The 26842-nt window shown below is 40.4% G+C and overlaps 1 protein-coding gene across 8 annotated transcripts in view; it reads right to left on the minus strand.

The window, feature by feature from the left end:
• The window catches only part of Cnot1 (CCR4-NOT transcription complex subunit 1), an 89117-nt gene that overhangs the window by 45949 nt on the left and 16326 nt on the right, over positions 1-26842 (minus strand). For 7 of the 8 annotated variants that reach the window (XM_034522454.1, XM_034522453.2, XM_034522455.2 and 4 more), the window contains exons 2-10: positions 25138-25412; positions 6492-6599; positions 5868-5966; positions 5144-5212; positions 5003-5057; positions 3683-3886; positions 2314-2482; positions 1439-1565; positions 1195-1305 (exon numbers count right to left, since the gene is read on the minus strand). In XM_034522454.1, coding sequence (XP_034378345.1) covers positions 1195-1305; positions 1439-1565; positions 2314-2482; positions 3683-3886; positions 5003-5057; positions 5144-5212; positions 5868-5966; positions 6492-6599; positions 25138-25239 — 1044 coding nt within the window. In that variant the 5' untranslated portion in view covers positions 25240-25412. Of the gene's footprint in view, positions 1-1194; positions 1306-1438; positions 1566-2313; positions 2483-3682; positions 3887-5002; positions 5058-5143; positions 5213-5867; positions 5967-6491; positions 6600-10937; positions 10995-25137; positions 25413-26842 lie in introns of those variants that run through there. The other variant, XM_076915695.1, reaches the window with a different exon arrangement.

The raw sequence follows: 26842 nt of genomic DNA on the forward strand, positions 1-26842 counted from the left end.
AGGACATCCTGTTCTACATCGTTCTATGTAGCTTCAGGCCACAAGATTTAGGTTTGTCTTCTCTGCTGTGCTGAGACTGAACACAGCTTTCAGCATGCTAGCCAAGCACTTTACCACGGAGCCCAATTCCCAATTCCTTGTAACTAACATCTGTTCGATTTTTCTCATAGGATGTAGCCTAGCTAGCCAGAAATTTGCTACATAGATCAGCCTGGTCATCACTTGTACAATATTCCTGCCTCTGTCTTACAGCCATATATCACCACTCCAAACAATAATTTGTAATTCTCATATTTTTGTCCTTTGATGTTTTATCAGTAAGGTGTTATATCTGTATCCACTATTCTGCTGCATAAATGCCATTGATCCTTTGTACTCATAATATCTAATTTGTCCTTTAGGTTTTATTTAAGCACTTCCACACATTTTCATCTCACCTTTTTCTTTGCATGGAGAGCCAATTAGAAATAGAAAAAGATTAATCTATGTATAACAAAAAATATTTTGTTGCAATTACAAAAATAATTCATGCCTATCTTCTCAGTAATTCTTTAGTTATTACTTTGCAATGAGTATCTCAGAACCTGTCCAAAGAATAGACTTAGACAATTTACCATTTTAAAACAGAACTGTAAAAGTAGAGTCTAAACAGATGGCTTACTTGTGCCAGTCTCAAAAACACAAAAACCTGAGCCCAGCACCTCCAAACAGTTGGGCATAGCTGCATACACTGTCACCAGATGGGTGGGGACAACACAAGAGGGAGATCTATGGAAGTCATTGGCCTGACAACCTACCTAAAGCAATTACTCTAAATCCAATGAGATATTGTTTCAAAAAGAGAGCTTAAATTTTACCCCCCCTCCCCCCAATGACAGGGTTTCTCTGTGTAGCCCTGGCTGTCCTGGAACTCACTCTGTAGACCAGGCTGGCCTCGAACTCAGAAATCCACCTGCCTCTGCCTCCCAAGTGCTGGGATTAAAGATGTGTGCCACTACCACCCAGGCTTAAATTTGATTATTTACTGCTTAATGTATAACCATTATAAATGTTTTTATTGCTTTTGATTTAATAAAGTTGAAATATTGGAAAATACCTTTGCTCTTATTTAACTGCCACAGAAACAAACAAACAAGAAAACACCGGGACATATAATGCTAGAATGAATCTAACACACTGACCACACGTACTCACCAATTCTTTAAGAACATCAATCAAAACCTCTACATTCCACGTGTGTGCCTGTGCCCCCTCGCTCTTATCTTTTCCATCACTCCAGATCCCACTGCCAGGGGCAGAGATGCTCTGTAAAAGTGAAACTCTAAGTAAATCAACTAATAAATGCTTTCATCTCATCTTTAGAATACCTGATCACACTGTACTTTAATAAGTAGGATAAAACGTCTTTTGGTATATATAACAGCTGAATGCAACAAACCTGTAATGGTATACCGTCTGTTAATCCTGAGTGTGTCCGAGCCATCATTCCCAAAACCCTGGCAACCTGGGCAGCTGTGACCTCCCGAACACCAAACTGCATGATTATATTGCGACATTCTTCAATACTGAAATAAAAATATAACTTTAAAAATATGCTGCCTACCGCCTCATAAACCATGACTAAAAAGGGTTACTAATAAATGAGAGGTGGTATGAAGCCCGTAACATAGGGACATTTAAAGTTTTATGTTACTTTTATGGAACTAGAAACATGTATCATTAACTTTAAAATAGTAAACTCCAATTTTTAGTATGAATTAACCTCATACTAAATTTTTAAAATTATCGTGTGCGCCTGTACACTGAAGTGCACACACACACAAGCATGTATACTGTTTGTGTAGGTATCAAAGAACAACTTGCCTGAAACCTATTCTTTCCTCCCATCAAATGGGTTCCAGAAACAAAAATGCAACACCTTTCTCAGCTGAGTTCTCTTACCAACATCAAAATAAAGTTAGTATCACATACAAAGGTGAATCTCTTTACTCAATTCTTGAAGTGCTGTGCCCGTCCTTTTTTCTGTTACTTTTAATTTAATTTATTTAATTTAATTTAAAATAGTAATGTGAGTGCATAATGATAAACTATGACTATCCCGTGACTAAGCCAAGACCATGGCTCCTAAATTTTAGAACCTGGGAAGTATGAGAAATCACAAGTTCAAGCCCTAGAATATGCACAGCTGACACCAACACTAGATTAGTGTGTACAAGATTAAAATTCTGAAGCACATGCTAACTGAGCAATTTTGTGTACTTGTTTTCAATAACTATGATTAAGAATATAATTTTGGCATGTCTTCCCACCAACCTTGCACAAAAGCCATAGCCCACTTCCTGCATGAAGTCAGCCAGAGAGCTCTCCATCATGGTCTTAGCTACCCCTCCAGAATCAGGCAAGATCCTGTCCATTAGAATGTCCCGTTTTTCAGGGTATAAAAGTGGTGCAAGCACCACAGGACAACGCTCTTGGGGAAAATCTGAAGAGAGAGAATACAACTATTAAGCAATTAAAAAACGACAATCTAGAGGCTAAGAATGCAGCATATTATAAGAGTCTGTGTGGTCCCCAAGGCCCTGGGTTAGATACTCAGCAACACATGAATGGACATCTGTTATTTCTTCTAAAATCCCTTTAGTCCCAATTCTGCAAGTTCATTTTCGTAACCAAGCAGTTTAGGGCTGGGTGTGGAAGTACACTCAGGAGGCAGGGCTTTGTGAGTGAATGTGGAAGTGCACTCAGGAAGCAGGGCTTTGTGAGTTCAAGGACTACATAGAAAGACCCTGCCTTGTTTTTTTTTTTTTTTTTTAAAAAAAAAAAAAAAAAAAAAGTGTATTGAATTTTCCCAAGCTACTCCACATTATGACCTCAAGCCAATTCTAGGACCTAAATCTTTGGGTACCTCAGAGCAGCTGCTTACGTATATACTTTTCAAGTTTTCCTGTGTAGATTCTAGTACCTGTTTATCAATTCATTACCATATATTAAACTTTCACAATAAAAAGATAACTTTCCACAACAAATTAATATAAGGAACAGAATCCATTACAATGATAAAGTTTCTTGTGTCTGAAAAAGTTGATGCAACTTAAACCACACAAACAACAGGAAGTAAATCATAGTCATATTTATCTTTTTGAAGGATTGGGGGTTGGAGATTTATTGATCTTGAATTACAAAACCAACTACCTAGAAAATACAAGTATTATCAAAAGTGGTCAACCTAGCTCCACATGGTAATGTAAGCCTTTAATCCCAGCACTGGAGAGACAGAGGCAGGCAGTTCTCTTAAGTTAAAGGCAAGTCTAGTCTACAGAATGCAGAGGAGAGCCAGGGCTAAACAGAGAAACCCTGTCTCAAAAAAACAAAAAGAAAAACAAAAGTGGCCAAATAGCCTGTTGCTATAATGTAGTCCTCCTAAGGGGGAGAAAAGACAGCAGACAGAGGACGTTGCCTACTCTCACCTGTGATTGTTCTTATACCACAAAAACATCTCAGATGGAGTAGGATTTACTTTATACTTATTCTTTAACAAAGGTCTACTAGGGCTTTTATATTTGAAATTAGTTGTTTGTTATAGGACTAAAAACGAGGAAGAGTAAATCTTCATCTTCCCTTCTATGCCAACACGCTTTTTTTGTTCATAGCTTATGATCACCTACCATAGGCTCTGCCTTACCTCTGCGTAGTGTCTTCAGAAAAGCGTCTATCTGTTCCTGTCCAACTCCAAAGGCTCCCTTCTGCCCAAAGAGGAGATGGGAGAGGAGGAGGTGTAGGACCTCTATTGCTATATCTTGGAAGCCACCTTCTTGATTTCCACTGACGTCTGCGTCAATGTAAGAACGCAGAAGATCTGGAAGCTTCTGTTTGATGAACTGGGCAGCTAAAAGTCAAATAAACCAAGTTATTTTTATACCATAATAGCTAAAAAATTAAATATCCAAAAAAATCACCTTTTGTATGGACTAACATGCGTTTTGCCCCTCCAATGCTTTCACATAGCTCTACCTGAGAGTTATTACTTAGACAACAACCAATGAACGGGAAGAAAAACTTACAAGATGAAAAGGCTCTAAAATCAGCTATACAACAATGTGAGCATAACACAACAGAATTATATGTTAAAAAACACAGTTGGAGCCAGACATAGTAGGACATGCCTTTAACCTCAATACTCGTGAGGCAGTGGATTGCTTGAGTATTGAGGCCAGCCTGGTCTACATAAGAGTTACAGAACATCCCAGAGCTACATTTAAAAAAAAGACTTGTCTTAAAGAAGCAGCAGCAGCACAAGAGTTGGGCAAGGCATAGCAACATGTGCCTATAATTTCAGAACTTAGGAGGCTAGTGAGTTTGAGACCAGCCTGGGCTACATAAGTAAAACTTTGTCTTAAAAAAACAAAAACAAGAGCTGGAGAGATAGTTCAGCAATTAAGAGCACTTGTTACTCTTGCAGAGGACCCAAGTTCAGTTCCCAGCATGCATGTAACCAGTTCCAGAGAACCTAACACTCATGGCCTCCTCAGGTTCCAGGTATACAAGTGAAGCACATACACAGAAGCAAAACATTCCTATATGCATAAATGATAACAATAAAAACTAGCTAAGAACCCAGAAATATATCTCAGAAGTAGAGGTCTTGCATAACTTGTCCAACGCCCTGGATTTGATCCCTAACACCATAAAAAAGCTGGATTTGATCCCTAACACGAAAGAAAGAAAGAAAGAAAGAAAGAAAGAAAGAAAGAAAGAAAGAAAGAAAGAAAAAAAAAAAAAAGAAAGAAAGGAGAGAAAGAGAGAGAGAAAGAAAAAAGAGAAAGAAAAAAGAGAAAGGGAAGGAAGGAAGGGAGGGAGGGAAGTAGAAAAAGAGAGAAAGAAGGAAGAAAGGAAGGGAGGGAGGAGAAAGGGAAGGAAGGAAAGGAAGAGAAAAAGAAAGAGAGAAAGAAAGAGGGAAGGGAGGGAGGGAAGAAGAATCTAATACTCTGGATAAATAACTTACCAAAACCCCTGAGATCTGGGCTAGAAGAATTCAAAAGGGCAAGACCAAAAATGACCTGAAACAAGAGGGAGTTATATTAACAGAGTCAAATGTTTACTTTAACTATCGTTTCTGCCTATGACACTTTCTCAAAACACTTACCTCTTGTACTTTACTTAACTTGAGAACTTTACTCAGCTGGGCAAATAAGTGGGGTGCAGGCTTTAAACTCTGAAACATAACAATTTTTAAAAAAAGATTTAACTTTTTATTTTTGTTAAGAATGCAAATGGTTTTACAAAGTTTTTAAAGTATTAGTTCATCTAATAATGGTACAATATACATATAGTATGATCCTGGGTCACTACAAGCAATGTAATATATTCGAGAACTGTAGACTGACAAACTTAATACTTTACCCAATCTAGTTTTATTAAGTTCCCATTTACCAACAAGCAACTGCCTTGATTCTCTCAGAAATGTGCAAACAAAATTTTAAGATAGGACATGAGTTTTTAAAAAGAACAAATAGGGCTGTGGTACCACACATCTTAAATCCCAACAGTCCCGAGCCACAGGCAGGTATTTCTGAGTTTAAAGCAGCCTGGTCTCCAGAACCACCGGGGCTACATAGAGACCAGGTCTTTAAAAGGCAACACAAAAATGAACACCAAAACCCCCAAGTCAAAAGCTCAAAGTCACTTAAAACAATCTAATATTAGAGAGTCCACCCAAACTGAGTATAGTGTCCCATGTCTACAACAACCCAACAATGAGACTAAGGAGACAAAGAACAGCCAGGATTACACAGAAAGACCCTCCTTCAAAAATGAATGGGAGAAAATAGATATTATCACGATCTCACTAGAGATAAAAATATACTAACCTTCTGGTAGTGCAATGGATTATCAATGGCATATGACAATGTTGAGATAAAATTTGGCTTTGTAATCAGCGAGGCACACTCCTGAATCAGAAACTGCGTCTTCAAATGAGAAAAAAATTTAAAAAAAAAAAAAAAGACTTCTATTAGCATTAAGCATCATCTCACATAAATAAAAGTAGAACTTATGAATATTAGAGGCTGTAAAGTTTTACTATCAAAATTAGCTCTTTTAAAATCCCATTTAGGTATATAAAACCTATCAGCAACAAGTGTTAAATCAAAATGTCCACATTAGAGTTCATTAAAAGACTGAAAAAAATCAAGCCCAAAAATTCAACTCAGCATGAGATATCCCATCTGCTTTTCCAACAGGTCATCCCCTCTTCCCTGCTTCCTTCACCAGGCAGATCCAGTAGCAGTTCCCTACTCCTAATACAGACTGTCATCAGTATATAGGCAGGCAAAAAAAAAAAGAGGACAGATGAATCCCCAATACATCTTAGCTACATTTGAGATTATATTCTAGATGTTATTCTGTTGGTAGTGTTCATATACTATGTCCAAAACTGCAAATTTACAAAGTGATTGAGGATAATTCTTATAAACTCTGCAATCCCTAAATACCTGATGGAAATCTTTGCCACTGCTTTTACCATCGCCACTGAAATCCACATGTGAAAATAGGCAGCGTAGTAAATGCCTGTCTGCCTCAGGACCGTGCCGATTCACAATCTGAAACACAAAAATGTTAGGCTTAAAGGTTAGGGTTTGGATAAAAGTAAGTACTGGGGACATAGCTCAATGTAAGGTGGCACTTGACTAGAATGCACAATACTCTGGATGTTATTCTTCACAGCAAAATTAAGTACAGTTCTAGGAAAATCAGCCTCTGGGGAGTTGTTGAAAGAACTTCTGAGCGTACGTAAGTGGCACAAGCCTCTAATCTAGCTCTTGAGATTCAAAGAATGGCCATAATTTCAAGGCCACCTTCAAGCTAGAGATCAAGTTTCAGACAGCCTAGAGGATAAAAGTCCCTGTTCTCAAAGACAGAATTATAGGAATCACGTAAGTACAAGTACATATATGCAACTATTATTTTTATTTTTCTATTTATTCTTTATACAATTTATTCTTTTTGAACTTGCTAAAAGAACACAAATCTACCAGTAATTGACCCAATAACTTGGTATGATGCTTAACATTTACAGCAAAAATAAGTAACAGCTGATTTAATAAAAATTTACAGAGCTAAATAGAGACCCTGTTTCAAAACAGAAAGGGGGAGGGAGGGAGGAGGAAGAGAGGGGAGAAACCGCCACAAGAGAATCCATAGGAATGTTTCGATGTAAGAGTAGATAGAGGCAGCAAAAAGCTAAAGAAACCACTTAAAATCAATCTAGTACAGGCAAACTTTAGGAACTTTTAACAGCACATGTATACATTCTTTTGTACTTTTTTCTTGGGGGTGGGAGGATTAAGTGGATGTGGGTGAACCACATGGTACAAGTGAGAGCCTATTCTCTCCTACCATGTAAGATTCTGGAGACCCAATTCAGGTTATCAAGTTTGGCAGCACTTTACTTGCTGAGCCATTTTGCTGCTGGCTTTCATCTCTTTGTGCATGTGTGACTGTGTGTACACATGAATGTGTGCAGACCAGTGTATGTTGATTGTGTAGAAGACAGGCATCAATGTCAGGTGTATTCTACTGACTGCCAACTGGCCAATGAGCTCTGCAGCACCCACCTGTCTCCAGCCCCTCGGTGCCAGAGTTATAAAAGTACAAACCACAATCCATACCACAAGACTGATTCTTCTTACTCAGATTGTGCAAAAAGCACTTAATCCCACAGCACCTGATATGGGCATTCATACTGCTAAAGAATAACTAGTAACAATAATTATAAAACTACAAGAAAATAGCTGGTAAAAACTGGATCGCAAACAAAAAATACTTAGGAAGCCAAAGTGGGCAGGCACATCTCTAGAGTTTCATGCCTGTCTCAAAACATACATGCACAAGTACAGTCAAGGCAGCTGGGAAGGACGCAATGGCCACGCACTTCTCCAGCCGTCACAAACTCCTAGAGTCTACCCTGAAGCACCAATCCAAACCCCTCTTCACCAACTTTTTGCATAAAGCAAACAGGAGAAATGTGAGTGTTAAATGGATATAATAACTGAATAAGATTGCTATTTTGGGTTGGCAAGATAGCTCAGCAGGGAAGATGCTTGCTACCAAGCCTGACAGTGCAAGTTCAATGTCTGGGTCCAACAGGTACAAAGAGAAAACCAACTCCTACAAGCTGTCCTCTAACTACCATAGTCACTCTGTGACACATACAACCTGCCCTATAGAAAATTAATATAAAAATGGCATAAATAACTGCAATTTCAATTTTTTTGAGACAGTCTCACTATCTAGCTCTGCCACTCCTCAAACTCAGAGATCTGCCTGATTCTGCCACTTCCCCAATGCTAGGATTAAAGGCACGCAACACTAGAGTGGGATTAAAGGTACGAGCCGCTACTCTGGCTGAATAAATGTAATTTAATTTTTATTTTCACATTTAAGACAGTGGATAAGTACAGTAGCATATTCTTGTGTCCCAAGATATTTAAGATGTTAAAGAGGAGTGCTTGAGCCCATTAATTCAAGAGCAGTCTAAAACACATGTACTATTCTAATTAAAAAAAAAAAATAGCTATGCCCTGTGTTCAATCCCTACCATGACAGAAAGGGAGATGGGGGAAGGAGAACAAGAGAGACCAAAGGGAGGGAAGAAAGGAAGGAAAGAAGTAAGTAAGTTAGAAAAATTAAATTTATTCCATGACTTTGGAAGCCAAGGCAGAAAGGTAATTTGTTCCAGGCCAGCCAAGATTATATGAGGTGTTGTCTGAAAATACAAGACAAAAAACTTATTTATTATAAAATTTAAAAACAAGCCAGCCTTGTTGGCACACACCATAATTCCCAGCTCTCAGGAAGCAGATCCAATCAGACCCCAGAATTTAAGGCCAGCCTGGTCTACAGAATGAGTTCCAAGACAGCCAAGACTACACCGAGAAACTGTCTCAAACAAACAAAAAATAGTGAGAGTTAGAGAATACACTGGTACTGAGGTTAAGTTTACATTAGCACTAACAGATGAAATTATATGTCGAATCTGCTTTAAAGAATAAATAAGGCTAGTGGGCAAAGGTTCTCAACCTATGTGGGTCATGACCCTGTAGGGGTCACACATAAGATATTTACATTGTGATTCAAAGCAGTAGCAAAATTAGTTATGAAGTAGCAACAAAGTCATTTTATGGTTAGGGGGGGTCACCACAACATGAGGAACTGTATTAAAGAGTTGCAGCATTAGAAAGGTTGAAAACCACTGCTCTATGTAGAGTGAGGACTGCTGCAGACTGAGGCCGAGAACAACCAGGTGAAGTTGGAATGTCTCCCTGAAAAGGAAGGCCATGAATTCAGTAAAATGGACTAGTAGGCATGGCTATATCACTGGCGGCAGGACCCTGATAGAGTGAGGCTAGCAGAAATCACCAGACTAGCTGTCTTCAAGTGGAAATCTGAAGGCAGCCTCACTGAAAGATAGACTTGTCCATCTTCATCACCACCTTCCCTTTTCTTCCCCAACCCTCGTCCTCCTCTACCTCTACAAGCTCCATGACCTTAACCTCTCATCTGACACCTCTTGTTTAACCTTAAGCCATTCTTTGCATTAAGTGGAAATAAAATCCGGCTGTGGCCTGAGGAGAAACAACAACAACAACAAAAAAGATAAAGCCAGTCAGGTGGTAGAAACACCTATAATCAATCCTAGCACTTGGGAAGCTGAATAAGGAAGGGAAGGGAAATGGTTAAAGCTTATTGAGACTACAACTCAATGGCAGTGTGCTTTGCTTGCCTAGCAAACAGCAGGCTCCAGATTTAAAAGAGTTTACTTCAAGTTTCTATCTTAAATAATTTCCTTATAACCCTGATTTACTTACACTTGTGGTAAAGGGGGATCAAATACAGGGCTTCAAACTATGCTACCTAAAATGTACTTATCACTGGCCCATACCCTTAGTCCCAATGTTAAAAAAAAGTATTATTATGATTGTGTCGTGACCACATGATTGGGGGTGGGCATGCAAAAGAACACATGTGGAGGTCAAAGTTGACTTTGGGGTTGGTTCTCTCCTTGTACATTCATACCAGGGATCCCCACATTTTTTGCAAGCACCTTTACCCAAGGAGTCAGAGTTAATTATTTTATGAGTGCTTTCCTGGATGAATATATATGTACCACATTCATGCTGAGAGATCAAAGAGGATGTGAGATCCCCTGGCAATGGGAACTACAGGTAGTTGTGAAGCACCATGCGATAGCAGGAACCCAACCCCAGGTCCTTTCCAATGAAGCATCATGCCAAGTCCCAAACAATTTTAAAAGAGTGATTATAATATTAACCTTTGAATAATGTCACAAAAATCTCACCTAGGAGGCAAACTTATTTTCTCATCTGTAAGATATTGAAATACCAACTAGTTGACATGATTAGTACATGCACATAATAAATTCAGTAAAATCCCCTCTTTCCATTTGTCAGTAGGTAAAACTGTGAGGAAAAACATCCTAGCCAAGTAAGTTATGAGGCCTGATCAGACTTAACCGCAGTAAAATATACCTGCCCTCCTTGTACAATAGGGAGTGCATTATTCATAAAACAGTACTAAGCGTGTCTCCGGATTTGCAAGAAGCTTTACTTATATTCTTCACCAAAAGAAATCAGCAAGGTGCCAAGAAAGAGAACTTTGCTATCATCCTAGGTCTAAATTCCTAATCTCTAGGTATTAAAAGAGGTTACGTACAAGGGCACTAAGGAAGACACAAAATTTATGCATTTTAATAACTGTGCACACTGTGAAGCCATCAAATAAACTCAGCAATGGTAACATGTGCAAGTAATCCCAATTCAAGGCCATCTTAGAATACACTGAAAAACTATCTAAAAAAAACATGAAACAAAACCACACAAAATGACTAAGGAAATGGATCAGTAGTTATGAGTGCTTACTGATTTTGTAGAGAACCTGGGTTCAGTTTCCAACACACACATGGCAGATCACAACCACCTGTAACTTGTTCTAGAGGATCTGATACTCTCTTCAGGCCTCAACAGGTGCACACTCATGTAGACAAACATACATATACATTAAAAAAAATACTTAAAATGGCACCTGTTTAAAAACAAAATTCCAGAATTTAGTTGTGGGGAAGGTTAAATAACTTTCATCTCTCTCATTTAAAATGTTATTAAGGACACATTAAAAAATAATTATGACACTGGGCAGTGGTGGCGCACACCTTTAATCCCAGCACTTGGGAGGCAGAGTTCGAGGTCAGCCTGGTCTACAGAGTGAGTTCCAGGACAGCAAGGACTACACAGAGAAACCCAGTCTCTAAATAAATAAATAAATAAATAAATTCTTATTTCATCACAAATTTATTTGACCATTAAACAAATGTCAGGCATAAGACATAGATATTCTTAGACCTCAAGAACTTATAAGGAAAAATAAATGAACCTATGTTATAGTACAAGCAGATCATGCAGGGCACTGCTGGTGTTATTAGATTCTCAGCTTCAAAAAATTTCTGGTAGTCAACAATAAAGCTTCTCCAGGATTTACATCAGTTGCAGAATTTCAGTGTCTGAATGTATACCCTCCTGTGGCAGCCAGCAGGGTCCTTCGAGCCCTATACCTTTGGTATAGGACTTAGAAATGACCATATAATGTTAACCTAGGTTTAACTGGGAGTGAACTACAGTTCCTCAGCAAAACTGTGTATCATAGTCTCATCCCATCCTGTTTTCATCCCACCCTAACCTGCAGAATTTGCAGAGGTTATATCCTACTTTCCAGATTCCTGGGAATAGTGTTCTAGGCCCAGTTAAACGAGCTCAGCAGGAAGAGAGCCATACAAGTTTGTAGAGCAGGCATAGTGGTGCACATGCATAACCAGATGGAGAATACAGTCAGACTTATGGGGGTTGTGGGGGTGGCTGAAGAGACAGCTCAACAGCTAAGAGCACTGGATGTTCTAACAGAGGATCCAGGTTCAATACCCAGGCCCCAAAGTCATCAAGTTCTAAGGGTTCCTATGACCTTTTCTAGCTTCCACCATACCCAGTACCAAAAAATACAACCAAGAAAAATACTCAACGCATATAAAATATTTAAAAGTTAAAAAGTGGGAAGATGGCTTGGTAGCCAGAAAGTGGTGGCACACCTTTAATCCCAGCACTTAGGAGGCAGAGGCAGGCAGATCTCAATCTGGTCTACAGAGTAAGTTCCAAGACAGCCAGGGCTATACAATACAGAGAAACCCTGTCTTAAACTGCCATCTCCCCCCCACCAAAAAAAAAAAAAAAAAAAAAAAACAAAACAAAACAAAAAAAAACAAAAAAAAAAACCAATGCTCAGTAGGTAAGGATGACTGTCATGAAGCTGAGGCCCCAAGTTTCATCCCCAAAATCTACAAGGTCAAAAGGAACTGACTCTTGCAAGCTGTCCACTGGCCCACATATGTGACTGCATGTGCAGGCCTATATTCTCATATTATTTTTTAACCATAATTTTTTAAATGGCCAAGTGTTAACAATCGCTCTAGGCCCTGACCAACTGTTACCTAGCAACAGCTGGTGTCTCTGCCTGCCAGGCATAAACCAGTACTCAGGATGCATATGAGAAGACCACTCATTATACCCTCTCAACCATGAGTTCCCAGACAGCCTCTTCTCCTCTTTCTCCTTTCCTCTATCTCCAGCCTTTCCCTGCCTCTATCCTCTTTCCAGTTCCCCTTCCCATCTCACCAATAAACCTTTTTAAATTAGCTCCATCACATGGCTGATTCCTCGGGGAAACACATTAGCAGGACCCACTAAGATACTCTCTCCCACTGCACTATACTACTTTTATGAAATACACCAGTGCCATGACCGACAGGGTCTACAGGCACTCACACATGCTTGGGCTGGGAGCTGGCAGCACTGGGAGCTGGCATCCTGGAACCCTATCTGCCTGCCTAGACAGCACATCTCTCCCTCTATACTGACTACTGCACTTATCCACACACCAACCAACTGGGTATTTTTTTCTCTTGCACCAGCCCAGTTACTTTCTCTATCTCAAAAACCTAGCACCAAGTAAACCAAGACTGCCCAGGCATGTACCCTGTTATGACCAGATCATGAGCTCCCCAAAGACCTTCAAGAGTCCAACTCCTATTCGAAAAGCAAAAAGTCTTTAAGTCCAAGCTCAGACCTACAAACTTCTCCAACACAGTGGATGGGTATGGAAGGCCCAGAGCTGGTAACGCCGTGCTGTGCCTTTTTATCATGGTTACAAGCAGGGTGAAGGGCATTCCAACTTGGCAGCTACATGATTGTCTGACATTTAAAGGTTATAAGCTTGGCGCAATTCCGTTGGCTAGTAATGATTTCAAATGGCTATGAACAATGGAGGTCAGCTTGAGTAATCTTATCTAGAATGATACTGAGGTGGAACACTTAAGGGTTCTTTGGAAAGTCAATTATGTTGGATGGTATTTTGCTGGGGCAAACACGTGAAGGAGTGTTTCTTGAAATGGACACAGGTAAAAGGCTAAGGCAGACTGGTGAAGGAATGTTTCACTGAAGTAGACACAGGTGAAAGGATGTTCTGTTAAAACAAGCAGGTGAAAGGACATGTGATGAAGGATTCTTCACTAACCACACTGTTGGTACCTCCTGTTGATTCCTGTGAAGGCTGAGGCCTGGCTGTTCCTGCTCGGTTGTGTCACTGCTGTTGTTAACCCGACACTACTGAACTAGACTACTGGTATTTCTGTGAAGTATGTGTGAGTGGATCAAGCTATCGAGGTTGACTTCTGGGAACTAAACTGTCATATTCTTTTTTTTTTTTTTAATGCTGGACTAAAAGGGAAGTTAAAGCATTGAACCACCATAAAAATAGGCTTTTAAAAAGTAAAGTTGCAGGTCCCGCTTAATACTGATTGGTTGTTGCTAGAGTGGTGTGGCTGTTGCTAGGGGGTACTAAGTGTGGAGTGGTTCCTGGAACAAGCTATGGTTTTTCCAGTAAGTTCAAACTGGGAGCAAATGAAACATAAAATGAAGTCTGGGTGCAAACTGCAATTTATTAGGCTAAAGCAAGAATAGTGACTGTGCTTCTCCTGCCGGAGTCCTCCACTCTCTCTGCAGTTCTAAAAGAAGACTTTGTACCACACAGATGTCTGCTCACATCTGTGCCTCATCACTTGCTCCCTGTTCCGGGAACACCCTCCAGACTTTGTCTTAACTCACTCTTGCCCTACTCTTATCTTCTACTCCCTAAAAATCTTTTATCTCAAATTTCTTTCCATCCTGTGCACCTGCTCAAGTCCCCAACCCCCAACCCCAACAGGCACATGCACACAGACTGAGAACTGCAGCTATTGGACCCTGTACCTCAGTAGGGAACTTTTGGCAACAGTAGCAGTGGAGGCAGTATATTGTTTAAAGACTCCCAAATCCTTTTTTTTGGGGGGGGGGTGTGGGGGGTGGGGTTCAAGATAGGGTTTCTCTGTGTAGCCCTGGCTGGCCTCGAACTCAGAAATCCGCCTGCCTCTGCCTCCCAAGTGCTGGGATTAAAGGCGTGCGCAACCACCGCCCGGCAAGACTCCCAAATCCTAACAGTGATCCACCCCAAGGTCTCCCAAAAGATATGGGCACAGCAACAAAGGACTCTACTTGGACTGTGGTATGCCAACCACTAGGTGACACTGCCTCAATGCTGTGCCCGCTGCCAGGGCTTGGCCTAAACAGTGGACAGAGGACACCTGAAGAGTAGAATGTCTCATATTACCTACAAGGTAAGTCATCTCTCCCATGTTCCACCTCCAGAGAAAAAAGCCTGTCATCTTCTGGGCCTGATGGAAAGACTGCTTCTGCCCAAGCTGTGATGGACACCACAGGAGAATGTTTAGGTAGTAGACTAAAGACTAAACTCTGTCATTTTAATTAATTTATGGCATCTAGATAACAATTTATCCTTAGGTTTCTGATTACATTGAAAGCTAAGCTAACTATAGCTTGACCAGCTAGAGAACAGGCAACTGGCTCCTTATCCCAATGTAATCCACTAATGTGATAGTTCATTAGTCAATTCGTTAGTTAATTAAGACAACCTGATCTCTTATTTATTAAAAGGACATACAGTTTTGCCTTGCTCAAAGGCTTCTGATAAAAGATACAAAAGTTACAGATGTAACCTTTTGCTACTCCTGTATCTAAAAAAAAATCAGTTTGCAGTGACTGCTACCCAATAATCAACCACCTGTGTCTCATAATAAAAAATTGGATAGGAAAAATGTAAACTTTATACAAGGTCTGAGGATATAAAGCTCAAGTTATAAAGATCTAAAAAAAAATATGAGGGTCTAGGAAGAAGTAAGTCTAAGATATGAAGGTTAGAAAACAAAAAACATGGATAGTGATAGAATACTTCAGATGTCTTTCCCTCACTACACCACTGTTATATTAGGAATTCAAAAGTTCTAACATCAATGGAGTTCTGTTAAATTATTAGCCTAACTCTGATAAAAAAAATTCCACTATACAATCCATTTTCATAATCACAAGTTCAAGATTTTTTTAATTTAATTTAATTTTATTTTATTATTTATTTATTTATTTATTTATTTGGTTTTTCGAGACAGGGTTTCTCTGTAGCCCTGGCTGTTCTGGAACTCACGCTGTAGACCAGGCTGGCCTCGAACTCAGAAATCTGACTGCCTCTGCCTCCCAAGTGCTGGGATTAAAGGCGTGCGCCACCACTGCCCGGCTTAAAAGTTTAAGATTTTTTAAGTTTCCTTTGATTGTCTTCTAACTATATATAGGCTTCAAGTGTTTCTTGTGCTGAATCTTTATGATCACCTATCATAGCCACAAATTAAACTTTCCCTTGATTTTAACTTAAGATGTTTCTCATGTAAATCTATACTATCAACTATCACAGTCACAACAAATTCAAGATTTCAAGTTTCCTTTGATTGTCTTTTAAATATAGCTTTAAGGGTGTTTCTTGGGCTGAAGAGATGGCTCAGTGGTTAAGATGGCTGCTCTTCCAGAAATCCTGAGCAACCACAAGGTGGCACACAACCATCCTTAATGGGATCCGGTGCCCTCTTCTCTACAGGCATACACACCAGAAGACTATTGCACACACAATAAATAAATAAATCTTGGGGGGTAAGGGGGGGAAGACCTGGAGAGATGGCCCAGCAGTTAAAAGCACTGACTGCTCTTTCCAGAGGTCCTGTGTTCAATTCCCAGCAACCACATGATTGCTCACAACCATTTGTAATAGAATGTAATGCTCTCTTCTGGTGTATCTAAAGAGAGCAATAGTGTACTCATACAATAAATAAATAAATAAATTTTTCTTTTAAAAAAGCTGTTTCTCATTATGCTAAATTTATAATTTTGTCTTCTTCTGGATAGAGGGGGAAAGCCTCTCTTACAACCCTTCTGCTCCAAGAAAGGGTTTTATCTTCCCTGGGCTCACCTTAAAGAATGTTCATGCTGTTAACAAATTTATCTCTTTTGTAAACTTAAAATTCCTGTAAGCCTCAGGAAACCTACTCAGATCTACCTCTCATGGATTGAGTGGACTCCATCTGTTTAAGTAACCATGTCAACCAAAAGCCTAAGTTTCCCACCTGATGCCTATTCCAGAGTGTGATTCTTCCCGTTCCCTGGTTTTGGAACTCCCCACCACAAACAACCAAGACCATGTGCCTAAGGGTTTCAAATGCACACCTATGAAAAAAGTTTTCTTCTGAACCTACTTTCACTTTCTGCCTCTAATATGTATATGTGTTTCAGCATCTTTCCAAGTCAAGGCGTTTACTCAAAATCTACACCCAGGACAGTCCCAGAGAAGCAACCCATGGGTGTTCCAGTCTAACTCCACACACGCTTCTACAGCCCTGCATTTTCCTAGCCAGAGATGGTTCCACGGACCCCAGACAACAATGAAACAGCAAGCTCTGCCAGGCTTGTCCAGCATTCTCATGCCAATTTTCTTAGGTTCCCAGAAGTCACTCCAAAGTCAGAAGGAAGTAGTTAAAGAACATGGCAACCCCACTATTGCCCCATCATCACCTCTTCCTAGTTCCTCAGTTTTAATTAAACCAAAATGGAGGTATGTTAGCAATTCTTCTAGACTCCGCCCAACAGTTATCCAACAGGTATGATCCTGGAGCCAAGCATATAAGAGTGTTCCTTATCTCTCTCCCTTCCCTCCACCCCAAGGTGTTCCTGGCCAGCATCTTCGCCTCTTTTTCTCCCTTCCTCTCTCCTCTTTCTGTTCTATCCCCAGCCTTTCTCTGCCTCTTCTCCTTTTCCAGGTCTCCTGCTCATACCATCAAAAAACTTATTAGGTCTACTGCATGGACCCACTGAGGTGCTGCTCCCTTCTGCCGCACACTACATTATACTAAACACAATCAAGTAAGATGGTACACTCATAACTCCAGCACTTAGGAAGCTGTGGCAGAAGGATAAAAAGCTTAAGACCAGCCTGGGGGTAAAACCCTATCTTAATTGGTTAAAGAAGCTCATTCAAGCATGAGGGCCTGAGTTCCGATGCCTAGGCATACTGGTGGTGTGAAGGTTTGTAAATGCTCAGTCCAGGGAGTAGCACTATAAGAGGTGTGGCTTTGTTGCAGTAGGTGTGTCACTGCCTAGAAGCCAGTAGGAGGCTAGCAGCCTTCAGTTGAAGATGCAGAACTCTCAGCTCCTCCTGTACCATGCCAGCCTGGATGCTGCCATGCTCCTACCTTGATGATAATGGATTGAACCTCTGAACCTGTAAGCCAGCCCCAATTAAATGTTGTCCTTATAAGAATTGCCTTAGCCGGGCAGTGGTGGAGCACGCCTGTAATCCCAACACTTGGGAGGCAGAGGCAGGTGGATTTCTAAGTTCGAGGCCAGCCTGGTCTACAGAGTGAGTTCCAGGACAGCCAAGGCTACACAGAGAAACCCTGTCTTGAAAAACCAAAACGTTGCCTTGATCATGGTGTCTGTTCACAGTAGTAAAACCCTAACTAAGAAGTTGATACCAGGGACTGGGGTATTGCTGTGATAGGCCTGACCATGATTTTGTTCGGAAGAATGTGGACTTTGAGACTCTGATTGTGGAAAGCAGTGGAATGCTTTAAATGGGGCTTAATGGGCCATCCTAGTAGGAATATAGAAGTCTTTGATATTCAGAGTAATCTGAATTGTGTACACCTGACCCACGAGTTTTCAATGGAGAATTTCAATGTGGCCTAGAGATTGTTTTTGTGATATTTTGGTGAAGAATGATATTTTGGTGCATGTTTTGCCCTTGTCTGAAGAGTCTGCCTGAGGCTAAGGTGAAAAGACTCAGATTAATTGCACTGACAAAGTAAGTCTCAGAAATGCCCAACAGACTTTGTTCTCTGGTTAAATCACATGAAGAACATTTTAAAGAAGCACAGCAAGATGAAAAAGAAAAAATATAAAATATATGGTTCAAGTATTAAAGAAACACCAGGAAGTGAAATGGATTTAAATCCCGTTTTCAAGGATATTAATTTGAATTAATGACTTTGGGGCAAGATTCTACCCAGCCAAATTTAGATCCAGGCATGGTAGTACAAGCCTTTAATTCCAGGAAGCAAAAACTTAAGTAGATCTTTACATTCAAGACCAGGCTAGAACTGAGCAAACTCTAGGTGAAAAAAAGCTTCACCCAGGCTTGGTGGACTGACCATACCTTTAACCCCAGCACTCAGGCAGATCTCTGAGTGCAAGGTCAGGTCTTCAGTTCCAGGAGAGCCCATCTTAGGCAGTGAAGGAGTTGGAAAATAGAAAGTGATAGTGCAATAGAACAAGGGGACCATGTTCTGGACCCAGCAAGCAGCAGAACTTTGGCAGCTTCAGCCATTTGGCTCTGGCTTTAGAGTCAAGAGGAGAAGGGACTACTGGGACAGCTGATGCTGGTTAGCTGCAGCTAAGAAATTAGTGGTGATTAAGAAGACACCAGCCGGGCAGTGGTGGCGCACGCCTTTAATCCCAGCACTTGGGAGGCAGAGGCAGGTGGATTTCTGAGCTCGAGGCTAGCCTGGTCTACAGAGTGAGTTCCAGGACAGCCAGGGCTACACAGAGAAACCCTGTCTCAAAAAAAAAAAAAAAAAAAAAAAAACAACAACAACAACAAAAAACAAAACAAAAAAAAAAAAAACAAAAAAAGAAGAGACCAGCCTCACAGGGGTGAAATCTTCTGCAGAGTGTTTTCTAAGAGCACAAAGAACTTGTGTTCCCAACCGTCTGTAATGGGATCTGATACACTCTTCTGGTGTGTCTGAAGAGGGCAACAGTGTACTCACATTAAATAAATAAATAAATAAATAAATAAACAAACAAACAAATAAATAAATAGCAAGACAAAATAAATCTTTAAAAAAAAAAAAGCCTGTGTTCCAGAGATAGCCAAGGTTGTGCCTCGTGCAGCAGCTGTACTTGATAATGACTAAGAGTCACCCAGGTGGTGCTGGTGCTGTTTTTTAAGCAAGAAAGGGGTCATGGGGAGCAGCTGAGACTTGGCACTGTGAGAGGCCATGGAAGGCCATTGGTGAAGGTGCAGATTCAGTTGCAGTTGACAGCCCAGGACTGAAGAGGTCATACAAAGGAGTTGAGGCTTGGCACCATGAAGAGAGCCTATGAGAGGCTATTGGTGAAGCCTAGCTGCAGCAGAAGACCCCAACATATGAGATGCTACTACCATGGGATGATCACCAAGAATAGCACAGCAGTGGAGCGGATCAACCTGAGCTTAGAGTGCTACAGAGGGCAGAGCTGGAAAAGTGATGCCAGCCCTTTGGAGGAGCCCAGAAGATCATGCGTGGATCCCAGACATTAGAACAAGAAGCTGTAATGTTGAAGTTGCCTTGGAGGCACCAAGATGTTCGAAATGCCAGAGCCATGAGATATATGCTGAGGAAAACTACTAACAGGGAGTGGGACCAGTCCAGGAGAAAGAACATTGTTACAGTCAATAAAGATGAAAAAGGAGTTGGGAGATCTGAAGACCACATTGACATCAGACATGGAGATGCAGAGTTTGGAGATTGCCCAGCTGGTTTCCTGACCTGCTTTGGGGATTACAGTTAAGTGATTGGATGAATGTCAGAGAGACTTTGGATTTTTAACATTGTTGAGACTGCTATAAACTGAGAACTTTTAAAGTTGGACTAAATGTGTTTTGCATCATGCTATGTTTAGGTATGGCCCCCATAGACACATGTTTGAACAATCCTATGGGAGTAGAAAGTGATGGCTTGTATACGCTCAGCCCAGAGAGTAGCACTATTAGGAGGTGTGACCTTATTGGAGTAGGTGTGGGTGTGGGCTTTAAGACCATCATCCTAACTGCCTGGAAGCCAGTATTCTGCTAGTAGTCTTCAGATGAGGTTGTAGAACTCTCAGCTCATCCTGCACCATGCCTGCCTGGGTGCCACCATGTTCTCACCTTGAGGATAATGGACTGGATCTCTGAACCTGTAGGCCAGCCCCAATTAAATGTCCTTTATAAGAGTTGCCTTGTTCATGGAGTCTATTCACAGCAGTAAAACCCTAACTAAGATTCAGGACATGCCTATAATCCCAACCCTGGGGAGTCAGAGACGCAGAGCTTTTCATAAAACGTGGGAAACAAGTGAGGAAAGCACCCAAAGTTTTCTTCTGGCCTACAGACACATCCCATCACACATTAAACACACAAAGACCTAGTTTCAAAAATACACCTTTGATTACAGCATGTGGCAGTCAGAGACAAATCTCTAAGTTAGAGGCCTTGTTTCAGTGAGTGAGTTCCAGGCTAGCCATAGATATAGTAAACCACTTCAAAGGAAGAAGAGGAGAAGACAGAGACTTATCTTACAAAAGTCGGTCTCACAACACTACAAGTCTTTTAGAGTAGGAACTGCCAGAAGTAGCTAAACTTGGGACTAGAATATCTTCCAATCCAGAGACTAATTTTCTTCTACTTCCTTATCTTCTATGAGCAAATATAAAACCATCATAAAATAGAGGTACTATATATTCAAATCTCAGCTCTGCAATTTTCAGAATACAAAAAACAAACTAACATCTTTGAGTTTCCAACATAAAACAAGACAAAATACTCGGTGGTTGTACCTGTACACAGCCTGGAGGAAGCACTGGGTTCAGTCAATGAGAGACAATACTAACTACCCTTGTAAGACTGCTTAAATGTAAAAACTGGGGCCAGGGAAGGAATGTAATCAAAATATATTGTATGAAGGGGCTTTAAAAAAAAATGGCTCAGCAGTTAAGGGTATTCTTATAAAAGAACAGGATTCAATTCCTAGTACCCACATGGAGACTCACAACCATCCATCAGTTCCAGGGGGGCTGATTCCTTCTGATCTCCACAGGCACTAGGCACATATGTGGCACACAGACATACATGCAAGCAAAACACTCAAACATAAAATTAACAAGTTATTTTTTAAAATATATTGTATGAAAAGCTGTTTAATTCAAAAATAAAATTTTTTAAAAGGATGTGAGAACTACCACTAAACCACCTTAAATACTTCCAGTAACACAAATGTTTAAACCCGTTGCTATGAAGAGATGTTAATTTTACACAGAATGACTCAAATGACACAATTCACATTTTTTGCGGTCAACCTTCTAAGAGCCACCTATGCTGTCCAAAACAATAGTTTCAATGCTTACAGAACAGCACTGATGAATCCTGAGATTGTTTCCAATATGGACATATCAAGATACATGTCTTGTGATAGCTGTAAAGTACACACCTAGAAATAGAGGACCGAGTCTAGGTGCTGTATTCAGTAACTGAGAGGAAGGTGAGTAAAAGCCATCACTCTGCTTGATCTGTGTGAATATACTAAATAGATGCTAACTTAATGAAAACTCATTTGCACATGGTGTGTGGCCTGCTCTGTACATACATCTTACTTTAATGAAAAGGTGGTGAGATTAGTCAGGTTTGGTGGTGCACACCTATCATCTTAGAGGGCTGAGGCTTCAAGTTAAGCCTAGCCCCAAAATACAATGAGATCTATTTGAAACACACACACACACACACACACACACACACACACACACACACACACACACACACACACAGAGAGAGAGAGAGAGAGAGAGAGAGAGAGAGAGAGAGACAGAGACAGAGACAGAGACAGAGACAGAGACAGACAGACAAAGAGACAGTTAATGTAGATGTAAAAGGCATTGTTGTGCATACCTTGAATGCCAGCACCTGCAAAGACAGAGCCAGGACTGCATAGTGAAACCTTGTCTCAAAATAAACCAATGAAATTAAAAGTTAACTGTTGGGGCCAGCAAAATGGCTCAGCAGGCTAATCCACACATTACCAAGCCTAACAGCTTTAAATTCCTGAGGCCCACATGGTGGAAAATAGAACCATCTCCATCTCCTTTATGTTGTCCTCTGACCTCCCCAGGAGATCTAGGGTTCTACCTTCCCCTAAAAACTAAATAAATTATGTATAAAAATGACAACACGGGCTGGAGAGATGGCTCAGAGGTTAAGAGCACTGACTGCTCTTCCAGAGGTCCTGAGTTCAATTCCCAGCAACCACATGGTGGCTCACAACCATCGGTAATGGGATCTGATGCCCTCTTCTGGTGTCTCTGAAGACAGCTACTCATATATGTACTCATATAAACGAAATAAATAAATCTATGAAAAAAAAGGGAAATTATTCTTAAAAAAAAAAAAAAAATGACAGCACATATATATAATGGGAGAAATAGCTTAGAAGGCCAACATGTAAGGGGCCCAAAATAGATGCTTAACTGCTGAGTCTTCTTTTTCTTTTTTCTTTTCTTCCTTCCTTCATTCTTGATTGGGGGTGAGTGGGGGGGTTTCCAAGCAAAGTTTCTCTGTGCAGCCCTGGCTATCCTAAATTCCCTCTGTAGACCAAGCTAATCTCTATTTCAGAGATCCTCCTGCCTCTGCCTCCTAAGAGCTGAAATTAAAGACTTATGCCACCATGCTGAGCACAGGAAACGTAACTTTCAAAATTAATCCAAACCAAGGATAAATAAGGATGAGACATGAGTCTTCTCTGAAGAGTTAGAAGATTTGACTGTTCACAGCTGGAGAAAGGACTGGGTGGTTAAGAGCATTTACTGCTCCTGTAGAGGACACAGATTTGGTTGCCAGCACCCCGTGGAGGGATATAACCACCTATAGTGCTAGTTCCAGGGCATCAATGCCCTTGCTCTTCTGACCTCCAAAGGCACTAGATAAATGCAGGATGATACACATACACGTTACAAGCAACACTCATAAATAAAACTTGCTTGGCCTAGTTAATCAGACCATTAATGCCAGCATTTGAGAGGCTGAAGCAGGCAGTTCAAGGCCAGCTTGGTCTGCACAGAAATTCAAGGTCAGCCAGAGTTACACAGTGAAACCCTGTCATAAAAAGAAAAGAAAAAGGAAAGAAGAGAACAGGCAGTTTAGCATATGTCATCATTCTATTTTAAAAGGGCTAACATATGCATTTCCATCTCCTATATATTCAAACATACTGACTTTGAAAAGATACTTAAGAGAAAAAAAAATTAATACCCATTGCCTGTAGGTAGAAATGGATAGGCAGGCCCAACATATTAAACATCTTTTAAAAATTAAAAAAAACTACCACAATTGTTGCATACATACCACAAAATAAAAGAACCAAAACTGAACACTGCTGCATAAATCCTTTCTTAGATTTGGCTGAGACAAACAGGTACATATTTGACTTACATTTGTGATCTATGAATCAACTACAATTTCTTTTGCAAAAAGTAGAGAATTATGTATTTTTTGAAACAAGGTTACAGAATGCCCTCCAACGCCTAACAATCATTCTGCTTCCATCTTTAGCAATTATGTTTCAATCTCCATGTGCGAGCACATCACACTCAGCTACTTTATGTTCATAAAGATTGAATCAAATACTAACACATGTAAAATCTACACTACAGAAAGTAGAATTTAAAGAGTTGGCTTTTTATGTGTATGTTCGTGTGTGAGTGAACACAAGGACATCAGATACCCTAGAACTGGAGTTATGGGAAGTTGTAAGTCACCCAATGTGTGTGCTTGAAACCAAACTCCAGTTCTCTCAAAGAGCAGCAGGTATTCCTAACTGCAAAGCCATCTATCTCCCCAGCTCCAGAGGGGAAAAAAAATGTAACAGGTACTTCTCCAAAGATGCAAAAATTGGTAAGGGGAACACAAATGTCCAAGCATCATTACTTGTGAATCAAAGCTTCATACCCAGGAGGATGGCTAAAAGCCTACAGGTAATTGTTACTGAACTCGTGCTAAGCAAGCACTCCACCACTGAGTATCTTATACTTCCAATGTAGTTTCATCCTTTTTTATGTGTACATGAATTTGTTAGCACATGGAAACACGTACCATTACAGCTGCATGAATAAGAGGGGGCCTAAAGAAGCCCAAATTTGAAATAAGATGTCTTTCTCCATACTATACTGATTGAGGCAGGGTCTGTGGCTGAACCCAGAGTTCACCAATTATGGCTAGTCTGGCTGATCTACAGTGCCCTGGAAGCTTGTTTCTGCCTCCAGAGAACTGAGATTACAGGCAGGCTGCCAGAGTTTCCCAGCTTTCTTGTGGGCTTAAGGGATCCTAATGTTCACCTTCACATTTAAACACAACAAGCACTTTATTCACTGAGCCATTCCCTCTTAATGCTGAAGAGGAAAACGATAGAACTAGACTGAACCCAGTCAGATCATATTTCTTTACTGGGCTTTTTGTTATTAATGCTTGTTTTTCAGACAGTTTCTTTATGGCTGGCTGGCCAAAAACTCAGTATGCAGACCAGAATGGCATCAAATATACAGAGATTCACCTTCCTCTGCCTTCCAAGTACTAGGATTAAATGCATACTTGTCTTCATATTTGCTCAACAGAAAAATAAAAGGCTGTGAATATACCCACAGACTGGTAATAAGGTCTTTTATATACAGTTCTAAAGCAAAATAACACAAAGAAAAAGAAGTTATGCCCTGTCACAAAACCTAGTAACAAACTACCAACTTATTATCAACTGGTTATTTGTTTTTGCTTCAATGCCATTTACATTCTGAATAGAGTACTTACATGCTGTATTTCCTGCTGGCTGGCTCGGTAGTTTTTCTTGGTTAAATTGTCCACCAGGTAGCTGATTTGAGACAAGGCCAGCGAGAGCGAGTCAAGATTCATTGCTGGTTGGGGCGGAAGCAGGCGGCCGAGCCCGGCGCAAAATCACCATTATTCCCCTTTAGTCACCTCAGAGGCAGGTTAATGCTTTCTTTGTAATCAGGCTATCTCTGTTAACTGTAAATGTCTTCAGTTCTTCTTTACCAAGTGTCTTACTCTGTTCTGAAACATGGCACCTGTTTAAAAACAAAATTCCAGAATTCAGTTGTGGGGGAAGGTTAAATAACTTTCATCTATCTCATTTAAAATGTTATTAAGGACACTTTAAAAAGTAATTATGATGCTGGGCAGTGGTGGTGCACGCCTTTAATCCTAGCACTTGGGAGGCAGAGGCTGGTGGATTTCTGTAAACCAGCCTGGTCTACAGCGTGAGTTCCAGGACAGCCAAGGCTATACAGAGAAACCCTGTCTCGAATAACAAAAACAGAAACAAAATAAATAAATAAAATAAAGTAAAATAAAATTATGTCATCTCAACCAATGAAGATAAAAATGCCATGCTCTAAGTTAAAAGATAGTATCTTCCAAGAGTTTAAATTTAATAAAACAATCTGCAACTTTTGAGATCTCTAATTTACTAATTTCATTTAACAGCATCAGAACCAACGTGAGTACCCAAGTTACTCCTGTATCTGAGATTGTCTCACTCACCTGAGGCTGAGAGCAGGTGCAAAGGTAGGGTGTGAGCAAACTCACCCCACTTTAGTGCCCTTCCCACGGGACACACTAGTGCCCAAGTACTGACTCACCTGATTCCCACACTACTGTACAATCTTAAAGTTGTATTTCAGGTTACATCTTGTAGTAATTTAAATGGCTAATTAAAAGCCAAGCAAGAACTCCAGAAGCCAAAGTTGAAAGTGCTCATAAGAATAATTTAGACCCTCAGCAGGCAGGGGCAGGAGCATCTCTTGAGAATTCAAGGCCAGCCTTGTCTACATATTAAGTTCCAGGCCAGCAAAGGCTATACATAGTGAGATTCTGTCTCAAAAAAATGAATGAATGAATGAATGAATGAATGAACAAACAAATAATTTAGAGCCAGGCAGTAGCTCACGCCTTTAATCCCAGCACTTGGAAAGCAGAGGCAGGCAGATCTCTAAGTTTGAGGCAAGCCTGATCTACAGAGTGAGTTCCAGGACAGTCAGGAGTATAGAAAATCCCTGTCTCAAAAACTGAAAATTATTTTTAAATTAAATTTAAAAATTCTTTGGAAAGGAAAACTCCAAACTGTAATAAAGCTAAAATGGCAGGTTGTTCATTGGTTTATCCAACCTTTACCCTAGGCAGTAGCTAACAAAACCAAACCAAACCACAAACCCTTTTCCATTACAAATTTAAACCTTAGCATTTAAGGCATAAATTAAAGATTTTGTTGTTGTTTTTGACAAGATTTCTCTCTCTTTTTCTTTTTCTCTCTCTCTCTCTCTCTCTCTCTTTCACACACACACACACACACACACACACACACACACACACACACACACACACACAGACGGAGGCCAGACTAGGTCTCAGGAACCCCTTGAGCTGGATTTAATAGACTGATGAGCATAGTCTATGATGAGCATAGTCTCCTGCAGTCATTAGAGACCAAACTCCAGTC

The sequence above is a fragment of the Arvicanthis niloticus genome, chromosome 18, assembly GCF_011762505.2.
Source record: "Arvicanthis niloticus isolate mArvNil1 chromosome 18, mArvNil1.pat.X, whole genome shotgun sequence".
Classification (NCBI taxonomy): Eukaryota; Metazoa; Chordata; class Mammalia; order Rodentia; family Muridae; genus Arvicanthis; species Arvicanthis niloticus.